The sequence below is a fragment of the Poecilia reticulata genome, linkage group LG1 (assembly GCF_000633615.1).
Source record: "Poecilia reticulata strain Guanapo linkage group LG1, Guppy_female_1.0+MT, whole genome shotgun sequence".
In the NCBI taxonomy this organism is placed as follows: Eukaryota; Metazoa; Chordata; class Actinopteri; order Cyprinodontiformes; family Poeciliidae; genus Poecilia; species Poecilia reticulata.
The window spans coordinates 5,122,000-5,145,325 of record NC_024331.1 but is presented as its reverse complement, the minus strand read 5'-3'; the positions used below and the strand labels follow the sequence as shown (position 1 = coordinate 5,145,325).

Below are 23,326 nucleotides of genomic sequence, written 5' to 3'. Positions count from 1 at the left end.
TCTTGCATTGAGAGTATTTGCTTTCCTAAGTTACTGGAACATTTTTATCTTTAAGCTACAGTGTGGAAATGATCGATAAAAACCTGAGCAACATTTTTCAATCTCCAAAACAAAATTCAGGACTCTAGCATTTGCATGCTTAAGCCCATTTTATACAAGTCTTTCTAAGCAAAATTAATTCTTTGACAAAACGAGTCTAGAATTTTCTATCACCAGTAACTTGGACCAGGCTTAATTAAATCATAAATCAATTAAATCCATGCTAAAGGAAGCCAAGTGTCTTGGTGTTGGCATCAGATAAAGTACAAATGTGTTTTGGCAAACTACAGTTGCCACAGTAATGTGCCGTATGCATGAAATGGATGGGGGGGACTAAAATCCTAAAAGATGCTGAAAGCGGGGAACGATTGAAAATTTCATTTTTGATATTTCTATAGAGGAGAAAAATGCAAACATCTGAAGGACAGATTTTTGAAATTGGCAGCCTTTTATTTTTGATTTGACATGCCTTTTATGACTGTTTATGCAGAATTATGAGGCAGGCAGGATCCCTTAAAGCAGTGGTCCCCAACCCCCGGTCCGTGGACCAATTTGTACCGGGCCGCGCAAGAAATATTTCCATTTTAAGTATTTGATTCTGGAGGATTTTATTTTGAAAAACCTTTAACCGGATTCTCTCGGTTTCTTGGGCGCCAACACTGAGCCCACAAGCAGCAAAATGAGTAAACAGAACAGATGTCTTTGGAAAGCTTCTTTGCGAAGGGGAAAAGGCCCAGAGAATAAACAAGGAGAATGGATTTATCCCGGACCGGTAGGTGAGTCCCACATTACAAGCCCGCTCTGCGTAACATGCGGCGACCGGCTGCTAATGAGGCAATGAAACTTCAAACTGCTTCGCCACGTAGAGACCAAGACAACCAAATTGGGTATATTCAGGATTTAGAGGGAACACCAACATGCAAAAACCTTATCTGACCCTTCACGCCCTGCTCCCCCGGGCCGCATCAAAATTTCCAAGTCTTGACCGGTTCACGGTACTAAAAAGGCTGGGGACCACTGCCTTAAAGAACAGAACAAAGCTGCATTTATCCTTTGATATTTTGGACTTTTTTTCTTACATGGTTCAACCCACATCTGATCTGTTTAGACTTAAGTGACACAAAGTTGCCGTCAAATTTTATTCGAGGTGTAGAAAACATGTCAACTGTGTGTGTTAATGATAAAATTAAAATATGAGCCTACAACAGTTTATTAAACTAGAAACTCAAAGCAAATAGAAGGGAACAGACCTGTAACGCCCCTACAAAAAACTAACTTTCATCTACATGGCGATGTAGACGGCAGCTTAACCTCATAAGATCAGAGCAATTTAGGCTTTTTAACAGCTGAAAACTTAAAACAATTTTTTCCCTCAAACTTAATTTCTTCCTGAGACATCTGGCAAGTTAGTTTCATCCAGCATGAGTCTTGATGTTTGTGATCGAAGGGGTTATGATTATTTTACCATTTATCACTGTCACTAACATGTTTGTCAGAATTGTTCCAAGCAAAAACTTTAAGGCTTCAACTTTTTGCTATAGTGCCAACTTTCAGAAATCAACAAACTTGGTTTAGCACTGTTACAAAAACAAAAGGATTTAATAACTAATGACAATGTGTAATGCAAAAAAAAAGTCTAATGTACTTTTTACTAGTCATTCTCAGATGTATTTTCTATATTTTTTTTTTACTTATGTTCTCAGTATAAAATGTTTTTGTGCTAAAAATTTTAATTTCCATGCGAAGACATCTTTCTGCACAGTAGCAGGATCTCTACTTACGTTATTTTAATTAAAATATCTTATGTTTTAACACATTTAAAAACACTTTTGTTCACAGACATGACTGAGCTACATTTGTCTGATGGTCTAAAGATCTATCAACTTTATTTGTAGCATATTTGAAGCAGTTCAAAGTGCCGCACATTATCCATCCATCTTACACCCTTGTCCCTTAGTGGGGTCAGGAGTGGTGCTGGTTCCCATCTCAAGCCAACGTTCCTGGCGAGAGGTGGGGTCACCCTGCACAGGTTGTCAGTCCGTCACAGGGCGTCTTACCTTATGAAAAAGTCATTAGAAGTGATGCAAAGTTACATGTGAAGTGATAAAGTTTAAGCTTTAGGTTAATTACTTTCTTACATGTCCTGTCCAGCAGTCTCAAGGAGAAATGCAACAGATTTACTTTTACAAGTTACTTTCACTATAACTCAATTCTTTTATTACAAATTGCTTTGGGTTCATTTTAAATCCACTAAACATGGGAAAGGGAAACAAGATTTAAAAAAAACCCTCTCAATTCTGCTTCCACACCAAGAGAGCAAAGAAATTCTTATATGCACTATATACCATTTATATAATTGAAAAGTACACAATAACAAAGTTTCCCCCAGAAAACTTTAGTAAAAACTGCAGGGTTAAAAATAACCCAAATCGTAACCCAGTGCTTGGTCCAAATATGAACCGACCCAATGCAGGGGAGTTTTAACTCAACTGGGTTGGGTTGATAGTTTGACCCAGCACATTGGGATATGGCAACTAATCTTAAATTGACCCAAAATTGTGTTGAAACCCAAATACCACCATGTCTGGGGTGGTAAAGAAAAAGTTTTTTTTTTTTGAATGTCACTATATAGAAACGGGATTAAAAACAATCTGAATTTAAAGCTTTAATTTTCATGTGATACATATATATAAACCAGCAGAATTCATTTACAAAAATAAAACACAAGTTGTTTCAAAAATATACAATTAAATCACTTCAACTCATTTGGCTACAGCTCCAGAAGCATCTGTTCCGACACATTAGAAAACAGTTCATGTAAAAAGTCTGTTTGAAAGCAAACTACAACTTTAGGAGTATTTTTCATCAACACTTTAGTTTTGAATGTCTTGCAGCATGTGGACATTTCACTCAGGTCAGCTGTTCTTGGAGGTACTGAGATCCAGGAGGAAGCTCAGAGGGGACAGGGATTTCTCTGTCATTGGCCTAAAGTTATGGAACGCCTTGCCTTTGCAGGTCAGAGAGGCCCCTTCACTGTCCACCTTTAAAGTTCGTCTTAAAACCCATTTATTTTACTTGGCTTTCAACACCAGCGGGATCTAGTTTTAATTTGTATGTTTTCGTTTTTAAACTAAGTTTTTTTTTTTAGTTTATTTTTTATGTTGCGTTTTACTGTACAGCACTTTGTATCAGCTGTGGTTGTTTTAAAGTGCTTTATAAAGTTGGACTGGATACAGGTTGTCAGATATCCCACCAGGTTTGTCCCAACCTGATGGAGAGGGAAAACACACACACACACACACACACACACACACACACACACACACACACACACACACAAAAAGTGATGCACTTATTTAAACAGCAAACAATTTGAACATGCTTCAGAGATGAAGGTTGACTTGCATTCTGGGTATCAATGAAGCCAACTGATTGGGTAAATCTACCCAACCCTTGACCCAACAGAATTATTCAAGTTGTAGAGTACCAGTAAATTTTTGACCCAACTCTTGAGTTACAAATTTTGACCCAATATTTGGTCAAACTAACCCCATATATGACCCAACAACTTCTGCCCCAAAATTGGGTTATGAAAACAACCCAGCATTTATACGCTTTTGCTAAGCCCTGTACTCGGGGAGCTGGGGCAGCCAGCTGCCATGTTTTCTAGTTAAAAAAAATAAATGTCTAAAGTTGGCAGAAAATTTGAAAATAGTACTTGATAGTTACCCATTTTTTGAAGACTGGAAGATTAATACCTAAACAACAAATAAAGTCTTAAAAAAAAGGCAATTAAAAAAATAATAATGCTAAGCCTGGTGGGGGCACAAGTAACACCTGAAATGAATACTGATTAATACAAAATATACCTAATAGCAATCGCAGCACAAGATAAAGCACACAGACACCTGAATTTAAAATCAAATACAATATCACATTAGACTAATAAACATTTAATACAGACATGTGGGCTAATAAAGCATGTCTACTAGCCACTTAAGTTATTGTCAAAAAAACATGTTTAAATGTTCATACTTTGCTCGCAAACAGAGAGGATGGGGGCAGAGAGTGTAATACGACCTGGCTCCCACTAGGGGAGCTATCGGAATGACGTCACCGCAGATGTTGAAGGTCGTCTGAGCGGCTTAAGAGGATTCCCTTCTCACGTAAAGAGCGTTGAAGACGAGCGACGACCCGGAACCTGAGGCCTCGACGAGTCGCGACGCTTGCGGTGGAGCGCTGGGATGTGGATGTGTTGGTGTCGTTTGCTTGAGTGACTCCGGAAGAACGAACCTGATGGCTGACGCCTCTAAGCGGTCTACGGCCATGGGACTGGAATGTTGTTGGAGGTGAAGGATGAACCTCGGACGGATGTTGGGACTGGAATGTTGTTGGAGGTGAAGGATGAACCTCGGACGGATGTTGGAATGACGCCAATGAGGTGCGAGACGGAGCTCGAGTATCTTAGATGAGAGAGCGCAGGAGTTTACTAATTGGAGCTTTATTAATTACTGGAAGAGGAGAATATTTGGCAGCAGATGGAGTATTGATGATCATCGTCTGAATCAGAAGGGTAGAGCTGACTAGTCACGTCGCATTCCGTGGTGAGTTGAATTTAAAGATTTGTAATTGTAGCAAGAATCACGGCTCTGACGGTTGATAAAGCGTAACAGACTGAAATGAGCAGGTGAGCAGAGTATAAATAGGCCGCCTGGAAATTAGAGGCGTGGTTTGGGCGTGGTCCTGCTCCCGAACTTAAGTTAACACGTGAACTCCATTTGTTGATGAGTCTTTGTGATTGGTTGGTGGACAAATTTGTAGAGTATAAAAGGTCACCAGGTTTTAGGCACCAAGTTACAACAATGGCTGTCTTGAGGGTTCTCCTGGTTCTGCTGTGGCTTGGTGAGTGTCACATGGTGCAGTTGACCATCCTTTATTTGGTATTCCTTGTTTGCAGGTGAACACTGATGTTTCTGGGTTTTTTCCCCCCACTCCTTTTAAATGCTTTGTTCTTACACGAAGCAAATTGGTTTCTGTAGATTCATGGATTATTGGTGAAAGTAACCCATGGAAACTGGAAGAAAAAGATGTGTATTGTGTATAATTGCCTTTTGGGAAGAAATGACTTAACTCGGATGTAGAGTAAAAAAAAATTCAATAAAGTTGAGCTTAGTTTTTAATAATTTTGCGAGCTCTTCAATGACAATCTTGAGTGTGTCAAAGGTGTGGTGAACAAAGGTCTGAGATCTCTGGCACAGAAACCAAAAGTGAAAAACATGTTACAACTTGTTAAATTTTCACCCTGAAACTGGGCCTCACCAGTTGATGACTTTGACTTTTAGGTGTCACGACAAGCTCAAAAGTTGCTCCACAACCGAGGATCATCGGGGGTCGACCATGCAGACAGGATGAGCGCCGGTATCATGCTTGCTTGGTGATAAATGACGGTGAGGACAAAACTCTTTGTGGAGGTTCTCTACTGCGTAACGGCTGGATCCTGACTTCATCTCACTGCTGGAAAAGTGGACTGTAAGAACATCTGCATATTTCTGATGTAGATATTTGTAAAACCGACTATCAGAACTGTTGACGTAAAAGAAAATGACTAAACCTTAAACTATTTTTTATTTTTTATCATGCATCACTGACTTTATTACAGGACCATTGATGCACATTTAGGATGTGTCTTGGGTTACGATGTACCAATACGCATACCACTGGGTATCTTTAAAAAACCTAAAATATATGAAGATGGACCCTTGTTCAAAAGACGGCAACATGACTTGATGCTGTTGAAGCTGCCTGACGGGGCAACTATTCCAGAAGAAGTGACAGCTGTTGAACTTCCTGACTGCTCAGACCAGACTCTCATGTGAGTAAGAAGTGAAGAATCTTTGACTATCCTGAAAAGCGGCGTATGAATTTGACACATTACAGATGAAGCCTTGTTGGATTTCTTCCAGTGGTTAACTAAATTTTCAGCACTGAGGGTGTTAGCAGGTAGTTTGAGAAAATGCTACAAGTCACCAGGTCTCTTGTCATATGATTAACATTTCCTGTAGAGGGTAGTAATTTTATCTCCCACCATGAATGTTGACATGTTTTTGTGATTGCTGGTTGTTGAGCCTTTGTAAAACCTGTATTTGATCGATTTCAGGGACCATCCGATGCAGATTGCAGGTCACGGTTCGACTTCTGGAAGCGTTTTTACCCGCAGGCGTGAGTTTTTTGTTTTGTAGAGATTATATAAGGCTATTTAAAGTCTATTGTGATTGAGAGTGTGTAATAATTAAGCTACTCTTTGCTCCAGAACCTAACGCTACACCAGTTCTTCAGTGTGGGAATATTAATAAGGTTGACTGTACTCCGCTCAGACGACAAATGGTTGCTGAGAACATGTACAGTTACCAATATTGGTTCTGTGGTCAAACTCCAGGAGTGGATACGTGCTTGGTAAGCTGACATTGCAACATGAAGGAAAATTTTTTTTTAAATGCGCATCTTCATTTTGTTACACTTCAGGAAACTGGTCAAGTTTAACGTTTGTCTGTCACAGGGCGACTCAGGTGGAGGAGTCGAGTACAAAGGCAAGATTTATGGTGTCATTGCTTTCACCGGAGATCTAGAATATCCATGCAGGGAACCGGCAGCATTCATGGACCTCTGCCATCAAGACTATCTGAGCTGGATTGAGAAAACTATTGGACCACCTTCTAACCCAAGAACATAATGTCTAAATTGTTTTTGTTCTATGCATGAATATAAAACCTTAACCTGGTAAAAAAATAAAAGCGGCATCATTGGAACACTTTGCATTAAATGTCTTATTCTAACTTTCTCTTGGATTGAGAGGATTTGCTTTCCTAAGTAACCGGTTTTAAATTGGAACATTTTCATCTTGAAACTAGTGTGAAAAAGATCAATAAAAACCTGAGCAATATTTTTTTTCAATCTCCAAAACAAAATTCAGGACTCCAGCATTTGCATGCTTAAGCCCATTTTATCAAAGTCTTTCTAAACAAAATTAATTCTTTGACAAAACGAGTCAAGAATTTTCCATCACCAGTAACTTGGACCAGGCTTAATTAAATCAAATCTTGGAGCATAATTAAATTCATGCTAAAGGGAGCCAAGTGTCTTGGTGTTGGCAACATCAGAAAGTACAAACGTGTTTTGGCAAACTACAGTTGCCACAGTAATGTGCCGTATGCATGAAATGGATGGGGGGGACAAAAATCCTAAAAGATGCTGAAAGCGGGGAAYGATTGAAAATTTCAGTTTTGGATATTTCTGTAGAGGAGAAAAATGCAAACATCTGAAGGACAGATTTTTGAAATTGGCAGCCTTTTATTTTTGATTTGACATGTCTTTTATGACTGTTTATGCAGAATTATGAGGCAGGCAGGATCCCTTAAAGAACAGAACAAAGCTGCATTTATCCTTTGATACTTTGGACTTTTTTTCTTACATGGTCCAACCCACATCTGATCTGTTTAGACTTAAGTGACAAAGTTGCCATCAAATTTTATTTGAGGTATAGAAAACATGTCAACTGTGTGTGTTAATGATAAAATTAAAATATGAGCCTTCAACAGTTTATTAAACTAGAAACTCAAAGCAAATAGAAGGGAACAGACCTGTAACACCCCTACAAAAAACTAACTTTCATCTACATGGCGATGTAGATGGCAGCTTAACCTCATAAGATCAGAGCAATTTAGGCTTTTTAACAGCTGAAAACCTAAAACAATTTTTTTTCCCCTCAAACTTAATTTCTTCTTGAGACATCTGGTAAGTTAGTTTCATCCAGCATGAGTCTTGATGTTTGTGATCGAAGGGGTTATGAATATTTTACCATTTATCACCGTCACTAACTTGTCAGAATTGTTCCAAGCAAAAACTTTAAGGCTTCAACTTTTTGCTATAGTGCCAACTTTCAGAAATCAACATACTTTTTAATGGTTGTTTAGCTCTGTTACAAAAACAAAAGGATTTAATAGCTAATAACTTAATTATTAATGAATTATGCAAAAAAAAATATCATGTACTTTTTACTAGTCATTCTCAGATGTATTTTATATGTATTTTTTACTTGTGTTCTCAGTATAAAATGTTTTTGCGCTAAAAATTTTAATTTCCATGTGAAGACATCTGTCTGCACAGTAGCAGGATCTCTACTTAGGTTATTTTAATTAAAATATCTTATGTTTTAACACATTTAAAAACACTTTTGTTCACATACACAACTGTGACCTACATTTGTCTGATCTACCGCACACTGAAGATCTTTCATGAATTGATCAAGTTTATGTGTAGCATATTTCAGCAACATGGCAGTTCAAAGTCCCTTACATCAAGAAAACATAAGAAAATACCATCATAAACACATCATAAAGTTTACAGCCATTAAAATCACCAGTACAATGTGAAGTGATGTAAAGTTTAAGCTTTAGGTTAATAATTATCATCACTTTTTTTCTTTTAACATGTCCTGTCCAGCAGTGCCAAAGAGAAACTCAACAGATTTACTTTTACAAGTGATAAAACTATAATACTCCACTATTCTTATATGAACTTTATTAGAAATTGCTTTGGGTTTATTGTAAATGCACTGGACATTGACATGTAAAAGATAGAAACATGTTGTTTTTTTTTATTTAGAGAAATAAATAATACCCAAGAAATCTGCTTCTACACCTGGGGAAAGAGAAGAAAAAAAGGGAGCAAAGAAACAAGTTTATATTATATACACTGTATACTATACAATATATGTCATTGAAAAGTAAATAATACCAGGGTTTCCCCCAGAAAACTTTCTAAGCCCTGGACTCCGGGAGCTAGGGGAGTCATCCAGCCGGCTGCCATGTTTTCAAGTTAAAAAATGTTTAAAGTTGATAGAAAATGTGAAAATATTACTTCATAGTTATGCATTTTTGTAAAACTGTAAGAGTAATACCTAAAACACCCAACTATAAAGTCTTAAAAACAAAAGACAATAATAATAATAATAAAAAAAACTAAGATAAATTAACAATGCTAAGCCTGGTGGCCCGCCAGGCTTATAATACACTGAGGGAAACCCTGAATACTGATTAATACAAAATGTACTTGGTAGCAACCACAACCCGAGATAGAGCACAAAGACAACACCTGAGTCCAAATACAATATCACATCAAACTAATAAAAAACATTTTAATACAGACATGTGGGCGTATATAGTATGTCTAATAGCCACTTAAAAAGTTATTGTCAAATCTGACACACCTGCCTTATCAGAACATATTCAAACTTTTTCAATTTGATTTTACACTTAAAATATTCTATTATCAATGGTAAAATATTTAGTAACTCTTTCTACTTGGTGCTGCTGACCAATCTCGATGAATTTGTCTCTTAGCAAGCAAACACATTGATAGCCGTTATCTGAACAGCCAAAGGGTCTGATCGTTTTCTCTTGATGTAAACTCAGTAAAACACGAGTGACTAGCTTTGAAGTTTGAGTTTCCAAGTAAAAAAAGATATCTGTTACTCTTGTTAACTTTAAAGTTAGAAAACCGGGACAGTAGTAAAATCCTGGGTATATTCAAACAGTAACATATGTATCGGACAACATTAGTTCCTCCAGAAAAAGTCTATTTTAATTGAATCTTTGGCAAACGAACAATACAAAAATGTTACAAGATCCGTTTCAGCATCAATTTAATTTCTTTTCACATTGACCTTAGAAGTTAAAGTTTGCATTTATTATTTTTATTTTATTTGTTTGTAATGACAAACAAAATTTGTCATTTGCTAATAACATGCAATGTCACTAACCATTGCACAATGAGGCAACAGAAATATGGTTGCATAACAAATGTATTTTTGCTGATAAGTATTTGAAATGTCATTGGTTGGTGGACAAATTTGTAGAGTATAAAAGGTCACCAGTTTTTAGGCACCAAGTTACAACAATGGCTGTCTTGAGGGTTCTCCTGGTTCTGCTGTGGCTTGGTGAGTGTCACATATTGCATTTGACCATCCTTTATTTGGTATTCCTTGTTTGCAGGTAAACACTGATGTTTCTTTTTTTTTCCCTGTTAAATGCTTACACTAATAAATAAATTGGTCTCTGTAGATTCATGGCTTATTGGTGAAAGTAACCCATGGAAACTGGAAGAAAAAGATGTGTATTGTGTATAGTAATTACCTTTTGGGAAGAAATTATCTAACTTTCAGACATGTGGAATCAGAATTGCTTTCAATAAAGTTGAGTTAATTTTTAACATGAATGTTGCGAGATCTTCAATGACAATCTTAGGCGTGTCGAAGGCATGGTGGGCAAAGAAAGGTCTGTTGGATCTCTGCCAAACGTGGTTCTGGTTAGGCACAAAAACCAAAAGTGAATCTCATATGAAAGTTTGTGACAATTAGATAATTCCAGAACATGCTGTGACTTGTTACATTTTCATCCCGAAACTGAGCCTCACCATTTGATAACTTTGACTTTTAGGTGTGGCGACAAGCTCAAAAGTCGATCTGCAAAAGAGACTCATCGGGGGTCGACCATGCAGACAGGATGAGCGCCGGTATCATGTTCTCTTGGTGATCAAAGATAGTAATAGCGAACGTTTTTGTGGAGGCTCTCTACTGCGTAACGGCTGGATCCTGACTGCAGCTCACTGCTGGAAAAGTGGACTGTAAGAACATCTGCATATTTCTTATGTATAGATCTTTGTAAAACCGACTATCAGAACTGTTGGTAACGTAAAAGAAAATGACTAAACCTTCCTCAAACTATTTCTTTATCATTCATCACTGACTACCATCTTTATTACAGGACCATTGATGCATATTTAGGATGGCACTTAGGTAACAATGTACCAATACGCATACCGCTGGGTATCTTTAAAAAACCTAAAATATATGAAGACGGACCCTTGTTCAAAAAACAGCAGCATGACTTGATGCTGTTGAAGCTGCCTGACAGGGCAACTATTCCACATGGAGTGACAACTGTTGAACTTCCTGACTGCTCAGACCAGCCTCTCATGTGAGTAAGAAGTGAAGAATCTTTGACTATCCTGAGAAGCGCCGTATGAATAAATTTGACATATTATAATATTATATATGAGGCACTGTTGGATTTCTTTCAGTTTACATATATTGGGCCAGTTGACTAAATTTTCAGCACAGATGGTGTTAGCAGGTAGTTTGAGAAAATGCTACTAGGACACCAGGTCCCTTGTTATAATAATATGACTGTTAAAATTAGTACCCTCTACAGGAAATGTTTACTCCCACCATGATGAATAAGGTTGACATGTTTTTGTGATTGCTTTTTAAGCCTTTTTAAAACTTTTACTTGATCAATTTCAGAGGCAATTCGGTGCAGATTGCAGGTCAAGCTTCAACTTCTGGAAGCTTTTTTACAACCAGACGTGAGTTTATTTCCCTTTCTTTTTTATAAATATTATATAATGCTATAGTTTGTCTGAAGCGATTCAGAGTGTATAATAATTTTACATTGAAATATATATAATTAAGCTACTCTTTTTTTTCTCCAGAACCTGGCTTTACACCAGTTCTTCAGTGTGCTAATATTAATAAGGTTAGCTGTACTCGGCTCAGACAACAAGAGGTAGCCAAGAACTCGTGGTACAGTCACCAATATTGGTTCTGTGGCCAAACTCCGGGAGTGGATCTGTGCTTTGTAAGTTGCAATAGATAGTAAAAAAAATAAAGAAAACTTAAAGTTTTAAAGAAACATCTTCATTTTGTTAAATTTGACCAGTTTTCTGAAGTGTAACGTTTGTTTGTCACAGGGCGACTCCGGTGGAGGAGTCGAGTACAAAGGCAGACTCTATGGTGTCAATGCTTTCACCGGAGATCCTGATCATCCATGCAGGAAACCAGTAGCATTCATGGACCTCTGCCATCAAGACTATCTGAGCTGGATTGAAAAAACTATTGGATCACCTCCCAGCTCAGGATAGGATGTCTAAGTTGTTCACTTTGTCATTGTACACGTGAATATTGAACCTTAATCTGGTAAAAAATAAAAATGAATCAGCATCAGAACACTTTGCATTGAATAATGTTTTCTTATTCTAACTTTTTTTCTGGCTTTGATTAGATTTGCTTTCTCAACCGTTACTGTTTTCAAACAACTGGAGCATTTTCATTTTTAACCCCTGGTTGTGTCAAAAATGACAATAAAAACAACTAATAAAAACCAGAGAAACATACTTCAGAACTCAAGGATTTGCATGTTTATAAGCCTAAATCATTAATTATATGTAGAGATTTTAGCTCCAGACACTTTCTTGCTAAGCAAAACTAATTTATTATTTAATTAATAACAAAATTAATCAAATAATTTTCCATCACCAGTAATTTAGACCAGGCTTTCCCAGAGCATAGTTATTAAATTCATGCTAAAGAGATCTAAGATTTCCGTCTTAGCGTCAGCAACATCACATGTGCTACGAAAATGTTTTGGCAAACTACCGTTACCACAGTAACTCACTGAATACATGTGATGAAAGTGTGAAACAAAAATCCTAAAATATGTATTGAAAGCAGAGAAGGCAATGAAAGGGACATTCTTGAGTGAATTTTCATTTTCGATTTTTCTGCCTGTAGAGAAGAAAAATGCAAAAATCTGAAGAACAAAAAGACTTGAAATGTTCTAGCCCACTAGCATAACCTTTGTTTTTGATTTGATGTGCCTTTTATGGCTATTTATGCAGACTTATGAGGCAGGATCCCATAAAGAACGGAACATAGCTGCTTTTGTCCTTTGATACCTTGGATGTTTTTCTAACATGGTCCAACCGACATATGATCTCTGTTTAGACTTATTACCAAGTGACACAAAGAAGTTGCCATCAAATTCAATTTGTGGTATAAAAACACTACGTCAGCTATGTGTGCGTGTGTGTGTGTATTCAGTGATAAAATAAAATTAACAGTTTATTAAACTAGAAACTCAAAGTAAATGTTAGGGAACAGACCTTTAACCCCCCAACTAAAGAAAACTGTAATAACCTTCATCTACATGAAAATGTAAATGGCAGCTTAACCTCGTAAGGTCAGAGCAATTTAGGCTTTTTAACAGCTGAAAATATAAAATGATAAATTTTTTCCCTCAAGCGCATAATTTCCTCATGAGAGCTCTGGCAAGTTAGTTTCATCCAGCACGAGTCTTAATGTTTGTGATTGAAGGGGTAGATTTTATCTTGTGTCATACCATGTCCACATTTATGGACATAAACAAAATGATTAAAATCAGTCTCTATCATCAGCTAAGTGGATGTGCAGAAGACTCACTCTGGATGACATACAGATTTGTCAGGAGAGTTTATTAAATTGAGGTTTGGACCACACTTTTTGATTTTAAGAGGTTAATATAACCTTGAGTTGCAGCCGTAGAACATTGTGCTTTTGGACTGTAATTTGTTGGTGACATCATTTAATAATGGTCAGTTGTCCAATTTGTTTATTTTGTTCATTATCGCTAATAAAAACATCCAAACTAATCTTCTTACCGGCCACACCTGGTGATTCTGGCAGGCAGAGGTTTGTATAATTTTTTACAGAAAGTACAGCTCACTCCTAACACCTCTACCTCTAATAACACTATTAGTGTAAAATTTCTGAAACTTCACACTCTTACATTCAGAAATGGACAACAAAGAAATGTCATTATACTCTTACCTCGGCTTTGAACTTTAGAAAACGGCTTGATCTGGCACACCCTGGACCGCAGATTGAGAGCGGCGAATGCGTTCCACCTCGCAACGAGACGGATAGAACTGCATTCTCACCATTAATCAGGTTTCCCGCTGGTAATTGCCACAAATGAATCAGATTGATGTCATTGCCACAACGTCTTGCCCTTCAGGAAGGCAAAGTGAGACAGATGACGCTCATAACAGATGGCAGAAATGCCATCAGATAAATCGGCATTTTCTCAGACGCTCGCTCATCCATCGCTGCAGTGGTCATGCAGACCGTGATGCACATCTGGCAGCGCAACACGCTGGGAGGGAAATTTTCAGATTTCACAAATCAATTCACATAATTCGTTCTCATGGAAAACTTCACTTTATTTGTGAGTTTTTATTATTTTTTAAAACATAACAAATATATCTTTTTATTACAACACTTTTGATCAAGATGTTTTTTATTCATGCGTTTATATTAAGCGTCTCAACGATACACCAAGAACACATCTCAATGAAACACTGCTTGCTTTTCCTGCTTGCAATAAGAATGGTTATGTTGCATAACTACTTTTGTTTTATGATTGTAAATTAGACACACCAAAAAAAGTAACATATACATTTCTTATAAGCTCATAGAGTGATAACACAGTGTGCAAACCTGGGACAGTTACTATGAGAATTTTCCATATTAGACAGAGAAGTTGAATCTCTTGCAGCATCCGTATTGCTCAGTATTAGAAGGCTGCGAGTAGATGTTTGCTGCTATTTAATCGGAACTGTCCAGGTGTTTTATACAATTACAGTGGAGATTTAGAAGAAACTTTGATAAAAGAACTTTAAAATCTTCTCTTAAGGCAGAGTCAGCAGTCTGAATGCCTAGCGTTGCTCCTCTCCGGTCCTGTAAGAGTTCAAATACAACCTACATAAATCGCATATTTTAGCAGAAATGTAAATCATACAGGATTTTCATTGAAAAACGTGTTCTCAAGATTAATAAAAGGTTGTTTTTTTATCACAGCAGCTCAGGGACTTACTATTCCATATCTTACTCTGGTGAAAAAAATAAATCCTCAGCATATTGCTTTTCTACTGTACAGCAAGGATGCAATTATTGTATTAATTCCAAAACAGCAGGAAACCAAAATTGAGTCATTTAAACATATATATATATATTATTATTATAATTGAATCCTGAGCTTTTTAGCTTTTTACGCAGTACCAGTGGAGTAGCTGCAGTTAACAGTCTTGTTTATCAAATTCCTGGTTTACAGGAAGACTTAAATGTTTGCTCTCTCTCTTCCCAGCTAATTAGAAAGCTTCCCTAACGTGTTCACTATAATTATTGATGTTTTGCTGTGGAAAAGAACTTGAATTAACTAACAATAACGGCTACTCTTCAGTGCTAGCTTGAAAGTAGCTAGCTGTTCTAGTTTAGCTAGCTAGTGCAAGCAGGTTTAATAAAAAATATGTTTATTTTTGACTCTCTCTGTTATGACTCTGCTATTTTTTTTGTCTAAGTTTTGTAGATAAGGATATTATTACTGTTAATGTGAAGTAGCGAAATAAATGAGCTGATTGAGTGAATGCGGTGTTACTGGAGATGGAAACTGAGATATGTGAACTAAGGCTCATTTATGGCTAAACTCCAAGCAACAATGGCTTCTATTTACTTGGAAAACTGAATAAATATTTTACAGCTGCAGAATTTAGTACTTCAAGTTTTTTTGTTTTTTGACAGTCTCCATGGACAGTCAGTTGCAAAATCTGAGGGTATTCTTCAGTATTTGCCTAGAATAATTCAATTCAGGTTGTTCATAAGTGATGGTAAGATGGAGCATGAAGTGGCTGGATGGATTAGGACTTTGTTTGGGGCAATGCTAGCTCATCTACAGTCATGAGCTAGCAGTTCTGGCAGCTAATGTTTCTCCATACAGGTTGTATTTGGGTTTGATGCTAAACCTTCTGTATATTCTGTAGTTATTGTAGATATTAGAGTTGACACCCAAAGCAGCAATCAAAGTAATGGAGTCTGCCACTATCCGGTTGGTTTAGCAGCAGTTATTTTCCAGTGGAGCCTAAAGGCAGACTGACGACCAATTTCTAAAGCAGGTCAACCTGTGGACCATGTTTTCGTCAAGGTCATTTCTAATTCTTCAGAAACTTTGTTTCCGTAATTCTACCTTTTTCTTTTCTTTTTAACTGTTACTCATTTTACTCTCCTTGTCCATGTTGCAAACTGTACAAAATATTGTTTTCTTAAACATCCTGTCCCCTTTCTCCGAGTGTGCCTCACCTTTTACAGCATTGAACAAGAAGTCTTCTTGACCTTGGCAGGCTGGGGGCAGAGCACGGCCCGGATGGCCTCATCGAACACAGTTTTCAAGCCGCGCTGAGTCAAGGCAGAGCACTCCAGGTACTTTACGGCATCTGAACACACGGAGAACGACACACATACATGTAAATAAACCTTCAAATAATGCATATATTCAACAACATTGTAAATTGCAGTGATTTCTTGTTTTAGGGAAGTAAAGGAAGGGCATGAAGACATTCAAAACGTTAAGAAAATGTTGCAAGTGCAACTTACCTATCTCTTTTTTTTATGTAAGGATTTTTTTGGCTCTAGGGGCCTTTATTTCACAGTACACAGAGGGTTGTGAGAGAGGGAGAAGACATTTGGCAAAAGTCAACGAGCTGTGACAAGAGCTGAAGGCTCCGAACATGAGTTGCATTGCTCGCTTTACCGCCACACCCCAACTTACCTATCTCTTTGGCCAGAGCGAGACCCTGTGGGTATGTGATGGGGGCCAGCTTCTTTTCCTTCAGCTTCTCAATGGTCTCCTTCTCATCCCTCAGATCCAGCTTGGTGCCCACCAGGATGATGGGGGTGGATGGGCAGTGGTGACGAACCTCTGGGTACCACTGAAAACAAAGACAAACACCAAGAGAACTTTATTGAAGTGCTGCAATACAAATCAAAAATAGACGCATTTTACTTTAAGAATAAACAGGTTATTGTCAGAATTGCAGTTGTGACCTTTCCTCTTTATGTCACAGACGTTTCTCCCATTTGTTTCCTGCCTCATCATCCTTTTTTCTCATCCACCCTTCCTTTTGTCACGTCTACACTCACTTCTTCCCATCCATTAGTCTGTAATGGATGTGGTATTTGACTGACAAATGGAGCCATCTTAATAGCATTGCTTGCACCAAAGCCATCTGATTGACGTACACTAGTTGTGTGAATTACCAAATGAATCATGCTGCTGCTACCTTTACTGGATTCTTGTTGGGCATTTATTAAACTCAAACAAATATGAAAGTTGCTTCTTGAGCTCAATTTAACTTCTATGTTTTGCAATTAGAATCAGATTTTGAGTAAATAATCAAACTGAAATCTATCTGTATAATTGTGATGCATTGTAAGTGATATGATTATACAGTTCTGGATATGATTTGAACCTTTACCTGATGAGAAGTGCCTTGAGATGACATTGTTGCAAATTGATAAACCGAACTGAATTAAGACAAGTGATTGTTGGTTTAGATAAGTGGCAAATACACCAGATTTATTTTCTTAAGAAAATTATTCTTCCCTATTTACTTTTAGAAATATAAGTGTTAGTTCAATGTACCAACATACACTTTTTATAACAGTTTTTTATCTTGTTGTTTTCTTCTTGGGGCTTATTCCTGTAGATCACTTTGTGTTGCATGTCACTGTATGATAAGTTGCCACACAGATTAGATGCAATTGACTTATAGAAAGCTTTTTGGTGTAAGAAATTGAGACTCACCTTGGCTCTGACGTTCTCATACGAGGCTGGGCTGACCAGGGAAAAACAGATGAGGAAGACGTCCTAGATAGACCAAAAACAAAAAAAAGATTGTTCATCTTAAATTTGTGTGGTTGGTGGGATATTTAATCATCACTTTAAATGTCTACTACCAGATTTTGACCTTGTCTCTCCACACCATCTTTAAAAACCTGTATGCAGCAGTCTCTTATCACCCTCAATATTTTTTTGAAAGACAGATGGTTCATTTCCTTTTACTGTCTGCATCATCATGAAGAAATACTTTTCTTTTATTTCCCTCCCTGTTGCTCCAATCAATGAAAACACGGTTTCCTCAGACTGACATTTGGTATAAATTTGACAGCTGCAATTTAAATTGCATCACTCTTCACAGCTGGGGTTTAAGATGGATTTTGTTTTCTAATGAAACGCCTGGTGTGTGTACTGGTCATGTGGAAATGACTGCATACCGTCTGTGGATAGGACAGCGGGCGGAGCCTGTCGTAATCTTCCTGTCCCGCTGTATCCCAGAGGCCCAAGTTCACCGGCTTGCTGTCCACCATCACATTAGCCGAGTAGTTGTCAAAGCTGTCGAAAACACAGAAGGTCAGTCATCCGTCAGAGAGCCAGTAAGTTGGCCTTCAGCTTAACAAGCAACTTAAGCTATCAGTTGATTTGTTTGTGCTACAGGCACACAGTAAAGTTTATGAAAAATCCTGAACGATTTGAAATGGCAAAGGATAAAAAGAAAGAAAAAAAAAGAAATATGGCGCAGTGGTTAGAGCGCGCGCCCCGTACGGAGGCCATAGATCTTGACGTGACCGTACGGAGGTCGAATCCCATCCTCGGTTTCTGTCTTTACTCCCTTGTATCTGCCCCTTTCTTGACAGAATACTGTCAAATAAAGCTTATTAAAAGATCTAGAAAAAATAAATAAAAATAATGCCTATTGAAAATAATCCAAGAGACTTTGTGATGTCATAAAACAATATAAGAATAAGCCATTTATTTAGGCGCTATTTACAGATCACAATTTTAAGCAACACTGCCACTTAGTGGCCGAAATGAAACACTGCAGACTCCTCTTTGAGCAGGTGTACTTTTCGCCAAAATTATTTTTGAAATAAAAACACAAAACAGTTGTTGCTTCAAAACAAAGCTCAACTGAAAAAAAWTTTAAAAAATTCTAAAGTTAAGTACATAAAGCTACAATGTGGCAACTACAAAGCCAAAGCATGACAATGCATGTTTGACTTCCCCTTCTAGGGTCAAAGCAATGTTTCCCTTTAGCAAAGTTCAAACATTCAGCTTCAGTTTTGCTTCTGTGTCACACGTTTGCTCAAATTAACTCTCATATGTCAGTTCCAGACAATTCAAACTTGCAGCAATTACAAAGTGAACTGCTTTCTGATTTATTTATTTTTCTATCTTACTGATTTTGGTATAAGAAATGCTCCAAATACTTAATTGTTTATATGGTGATTATTGTGTGGCAAAATCTCTGTGCTGTAGTTTCGGATCTGTGGGTGTTTGTTTACCTTAAATTATAGTTCAAGCCAACTGATACCATTGAAATGTTTCAATAAAAAAATAATAGCTGTTTAAATCCAAAAGATTTAGTCCTTCCTATTACTTTTTAAAGGGACAGTAATGTACACATTTCAGGCAGGAAACTCCAGTTGTTTCAAATAAGCCATCTCTGTTAAACCAACATTAAAATTGAGGAGGTCGCTTGTCTTCAAACCAAGTGGCTTCACTACAATTTACCAAACATGTGAAAGCAACAGCTTATCTAACATAGTGTCATTATCAAACATCCTGGAAGTAAAAACCACCAAAAGAGTCAGAGGATCAACAGAAAGGAATAATTTAACCTAGACTGTGCTATTACTTTGATGATCCTAACAATGACTAATAAACTTGGACCTCTAAACCAAAAATTTGAATAAAAGAATCCTCTAAAACATGATATATCTTCAAGAATAGTACACGAAGAAGCCAGCCTATTTTAGTTCTTTTAATCACTAAATAACAAATAAAAGGTACCAATAAATTTATCGGGGAAAAATTTCCGAGGTGGTCCAATGGAGAGTGCTAGTATCACAGTATATGGCCAAAACAAAACACTATAGTAGACTTTCAGGCGTTTGTTGAACACTGTCATTGTGTTTAGGAAGCTGGCATTTAAAAGTGGTTCTCTATCAAGGAAACAAAAAAAGGGTGAGGTATGAAAAGCAACAGCAACAATGAAAAGAACATTTAAAAAAATGTGAACAGACACAGAAAACAACAGTATTTGGCTTTTTATATACTTTAATTGTCTCCAGATTAATTCAAGATGTCTTCATTAGACTTCTAGCCAAAACAACTTCTTAATCCACAAAGATAGCAGTGCATAATCTCAAAAATATAAATATTGGCGTATTAGCCCCTTATGATGACTCAGCCCCCAGGAACAAACTGCGGAGTAAGCAATTGTGGCTAAATCTGCTGTAGCTGTCATGCCAGACCACTATATGGCGCTGTGATTTTACCATATCATTGAAGTAACAAGTATGCACTTTTGACCATTAGCATCCACCTCATTTAAAACAGTGACCCGTCTCATGTAACTCATATGTTTCTTATCAAAAGTAGCGCACACAGCCCAATGCGATCCATCATTGTTTTCAATGTTATTTTGCCCATGCATGCATTCTGCACATGTGCGCTTTCACACCTCTGTTGGGGGTTTTTACAGAAAAGTTTCATTCTGAGACCTGGTTTCAAGAAGCGCTGGTGTCAGAGACTCCGATAGCTGGAGGCGAGCAGCTGGATCATAAAGTGACAAACCTATAAGCTTAACAAGTTTGTTAGCTTATAGGTAACATAGCTGAAAGCTAACAAGATGCTAGTTTGTTAAGCTAACATACCTAACAAGTTAATTTAAGAATGTTAGCCAACATATTTTTGATCTTAAGTTAAAGTTTGTTAGCAATAAGCCCCAACTTGTAGCTTAGCAAGCAACAGTATGTTAAACCGTAGCTTAACATAGTGTAGTAGCTAAGCTACAGTTTAACAGGTGGGGGCTACCTGCTAGCATACTATAGTTTAATCATCAAGTGTAAATGGATTCAAATAAATTATATCAGTGATTCCAGTCTTTGCTCCTCGATTTGTTTTAAAAAATTGATTAAAAAAAAGAGTTCTGCACTCTGCTGTCCTTTTGGTTTCCAAAAGAAAAGGTTGATCAGCTGATAAAAATTTTAGCTTTTCCTTAAAACTGAATGATGCAAAATAGTTTATTTTAAATTTGTCAAGAGAATTTTATTTTTTATTTTTTTACAAATTGAGGCATAGTCTGTCAGAATACATGTTGCAACCGAGTGAGTGCAATATTTCCTTTGACTGTGATGCCTGTCATGAAGCACTCTGTGGTGTTTGTGGGTCAGTGGCACAGTGACTCGTAGAGAGGAAATGTGAGTGAAAACGTCTCTTCCTGTTGCCTAAGGTTTGAAGACGCTCGAGTTTTAAAAGAGGCGTTTCTTCCTCTGAGTGTTGCTGCTTGTCCCGACCTGTCCCTGTTAGCTCTTCCAGGTATCTACGGCGGCATGTGTCGGTTATTATTGTCATAAAGACGACCAAAGTCAAACTATTTCAAATTGTTCATGAGTTGTTTGTGTTGCTGCAGATAAATGTCCATGTATGTCTGGATTTTAGATGTAGCCTTAAAACCTAAAAGCAGAAAGTGCGTGAGTGCGTGTGTGTGTGTGTATTATACTCACACTGTAGGAATGTACTCCCCAGGGAAGGCATTGGTGGTATAGCTGATGAGAAGACATGTTTTACCCACAGCTCTGTAACAAAAGAAACAACAACAATCACTCAGGGAAATGTCAAGGAAATGTCACTGTAGAGCACCTGTGTCAAACTCAAGGCCTGGGGGCCAAATCTGGCCTGCATTAGCTGCTTATGAGGCCCTCGAGTCTTCAAAGGGATGCATGAATAGAACAGTTATATGCTCAAATATTATTTTATCAATCAAATCCAAGCAGTTTTTCTTTTTTTGTATGTCGCCAAAATACATCAATCAGTCCCTCCGGTTTTTTGTGAATCCACCATCATGACAATTCAAGCAAATCAACAGATCCTTAAGTGATGCTAACTCCCACCTGCAGGTGGCAGTAGTCCCAACAGTCTGTGGTAGCTGCAGCGTAGCAGAGAGCAAGGGAGGGAGGGCGCCATGCAAGATTGTGATTGACAGCGCTAAGACCCGCCTCCTGGCTCTGATTGGTTGTTTCTAGTTTGCACTGGGAGAAGGCAGAATATCTGAATCATGCCAAACTGTCACAACTTTTGACAGTTTCAACTATATCTATATATCTATATAGATATTTATATCTATATAAATATCTATATAGATATTTATATCTATATAAATATCTATATAGATATTTATATCTATATAGATATATACATGAAAGTTAAATATTGCAGCTTTTACTGATGTCAAGTTATAGCCCATAATTGATGTAGTGAGTAACAAAAAGTCACAATCACATATGCGCAAATATTGGAACATTTCTTGCAGATATTTCTTAAATTAGAACCACAAAATCAGCTGTTTTTGATAGCAAAAGATAAATAAATAAAATCACAAAAACAATTACAAGATCTTGGCAGTACTGATCAATGTGAAAATGTTCAGTACTATTTAATTTTAAAAAGCAGTCACTGAATGCAGACGCATCTTTTTATTAGTATTTCTAACAGTTTGTTGATGGGTTTCTATCATGGCGTTCTGCCACAACGGGCCCTTTGAGAAGACTCCTAACATGACCCAAAATAATAATGAGTTTGACACCCCTGATATAGCATGTTTATTTCAATGCAACATATTTATTGACTAACTCTACATAATACAACTAGAATAAAAAAATAATAAAAAATACATCTTGCACTGACAGGAAATGATGCATCAAGCACACTATCTGAAATTAGTTACTGCGGCTGTGACCTACTTATTTGCAGAGTTGATTAAAAGTGGAGGGGAAAAAAAACAAACAAAAAAAACAGGCCTTCAAACTTTAAGAAGCTTGCCCGGTTTGGATTCTGTGACATTTCAGGCCATGAGGAATCGCATGAAAAACTGCAGAACTTGCAAAACTTATTCCCAGTTCCAAAACGCCGCGCTCAACAGCCAACCTTAGACTCAGGGCGCAGAATAAAACAGCTTTATAGTAAACCGTAAAAACATCACTGCAGGGCTGTAAAACGAGGCGGATGGGAGTGATTACGGGAGCTCGCCAAACGGGCTGCTGCCACAACCGCAGTGACGGAGCAGCGCAGGAGAGAGAGAGGCCGGTCAACAAGCACCGACTGGCCCGCTTCTAATTTTGTTCCAGGAATTTGCTCTTAGTGTTTAACAACAACGTGTCGCCGATTCACAGAAAAACAAAATAATAATAATGAAAAAGAAAATCATACATCGAGCAGACGAGGTTCTGAATAAAACGTCTGAGGAATTTGTTGAACGTGTTTCCCCCCAAAAGTACTTCTCTTGATGTTGTGTCTGAAATGTTTGTAATAAGTTGGGGTTTTTTCCCACATACTAATGTTTTTATATAATTATGATTGACGTGCAACTGTGTTTATTTCCCCTAACGACGACAAAGTTATAAAACAAGATGTCTACTTGACTGATCTTCTATCTATCTATCTATCTATCTATCTATCTATCTATCTATCTATCTATCTATCTATCTATCTATCTATCTATCTATCTATCTATCTATCTATCT

The 23,326-nt window shown here is 37.3% G+C and overlaps 3 protein-coding genes across 3 annotated transcripts in view; 2 read left to right on the top strand and 1 right to left on the bottom strand.

Moving 5' to 3' along the window:
• The first annotated feature begins 4,835 nt into the window (after nt 1-4,835).
• On the top strand, nt 4,836-6,851 carry LOC103479523 (cationic trypsin-like). Its single transcript, XM_008434039.2, has 6 exons — nt 4,836-4,941; nt 5,382-5,568; nt 5,699-5,911; nt 6,197-6,258; nt 6,350-6,492; nt 6,596-6,851. Exons 1-6 carry the CDS (start codon nt 4,902-4,904, stop codon nt 6,767-6,769), a joined length of 819 nt encoding a protein of 272 aa, XP_008432261.2. The 5' UTR covers nt 4,836-4,901; the 3' UTR covers nt 6,770-6,851.
• Nucleotides 6,852-9,943: 3,092 nt separating this feature from the next.
• Nucleotides 9,944-12,100, top strand: LOC103479592 (cationic trypsin-like). Its single transcript, XM_008434159.2, has 6 exons — nt 9,944-10,033; nt 10,533-10,719; nt 10,860-11,072; nt 11,399-11,460; nt 11,587-11,732; nt 11,845-12,100. The coding sequence occupies exons 1-6, from the start codon at nt 9,994-9,996 to the stop codon at nt 12,013-12,015; spliced, it is 819 nt and encodes a 272-aa protein (XP_008432381.1). The 5' UTR covers nt 9,944-9,993; the 3' UTR covers nt 12,016-12,100.
• Nucleotides 12,101-14,112: 2,012 nt separating this feature from the next.
• rac2 (Rac family small GTPase 2) overlaps nt 14,113-23,326 on the bottom strand; it is a 13,272-nt gene continuing 4,058 nt past the window's right edge. The window contains exons 2-7 of the mRNA XM_008434279.2: nt 21,311-21,382; nt 18,017-18,134; nt 17,547-17,609; nt 16,512-16,671; nt 16,043-16,176; nt 14,113-14,647 (exon numbers count right to left, since the gene is read on the bottom strand). Coding sequence (XP_008432501.1) covers nt 16,046-16,176; nt 16,512-16,671; nt 17,547-17,609; nt 18,017-18,134; nt 21,311-21,382 — 544 coding nt within the window. The 3' untranslated portion in view covers nt 14,113-14,647; nt 16,043-16,045. The remainder of the gene's footprint in view (nt 14,648-16,042; nt 16,177-16,511; nt 16,672-17,546; nt 17,610-18,016; nt 18,135-21,310; nt 21,383-23,326) is intronic.

What these genes read in the sequence shown, in the direction of transcription:
- LOC103479523 (XM_008434039.2), top strand. Translation starts at nt 4,902, where the DNA reads ATGGCTGTCTTGAGGGTTCTCCTGGTTCTGCTGTGGCTTG. An exon ending in CACTGCTGGAAAAGTGGACT is followed by an intron (nt 5,569 to 5,698) that starts GTAAGAACATCT and finishes ACTTTATTACAG; the next exon opens with GACCATTGATGCACATTTAG. An exon ending in AAGCGTTTTTACCCGCAGGC is followed by an intron (nt 6,259 to 6,349) that starts GTGAGTTTTTTG and finishes TCTTTGCTCCAG; the next exon opens with AACCTAACGCTACACCAGTT.
- LOC103479592 (XM_008434159.2), top strand. Translation starts at nt 9,994, where the DNA reads ATGGCTGTCTTGAGGGTTCTCCTGGTTCTGCTGTGGCTTG. An exon ending in CCTGGTTCTGCTGTGGCTTG is followed by an intron (nt 10,034 to 10,532) that starts GTGAGTGTCACA and finishes TTTGACTTTTAG; the next exon opens with GTGTGGCGACAAGCTCAAAA. An exon ending in CGGGAGTGGATCTGTGCTTT is followed by an intron (nt 11,733 to 11,844) that starts GTAAGTTGCAAT and finishes TGTTTGTCACAG; the next exon opens with GGCGACTCCGGTGGAGGAGT.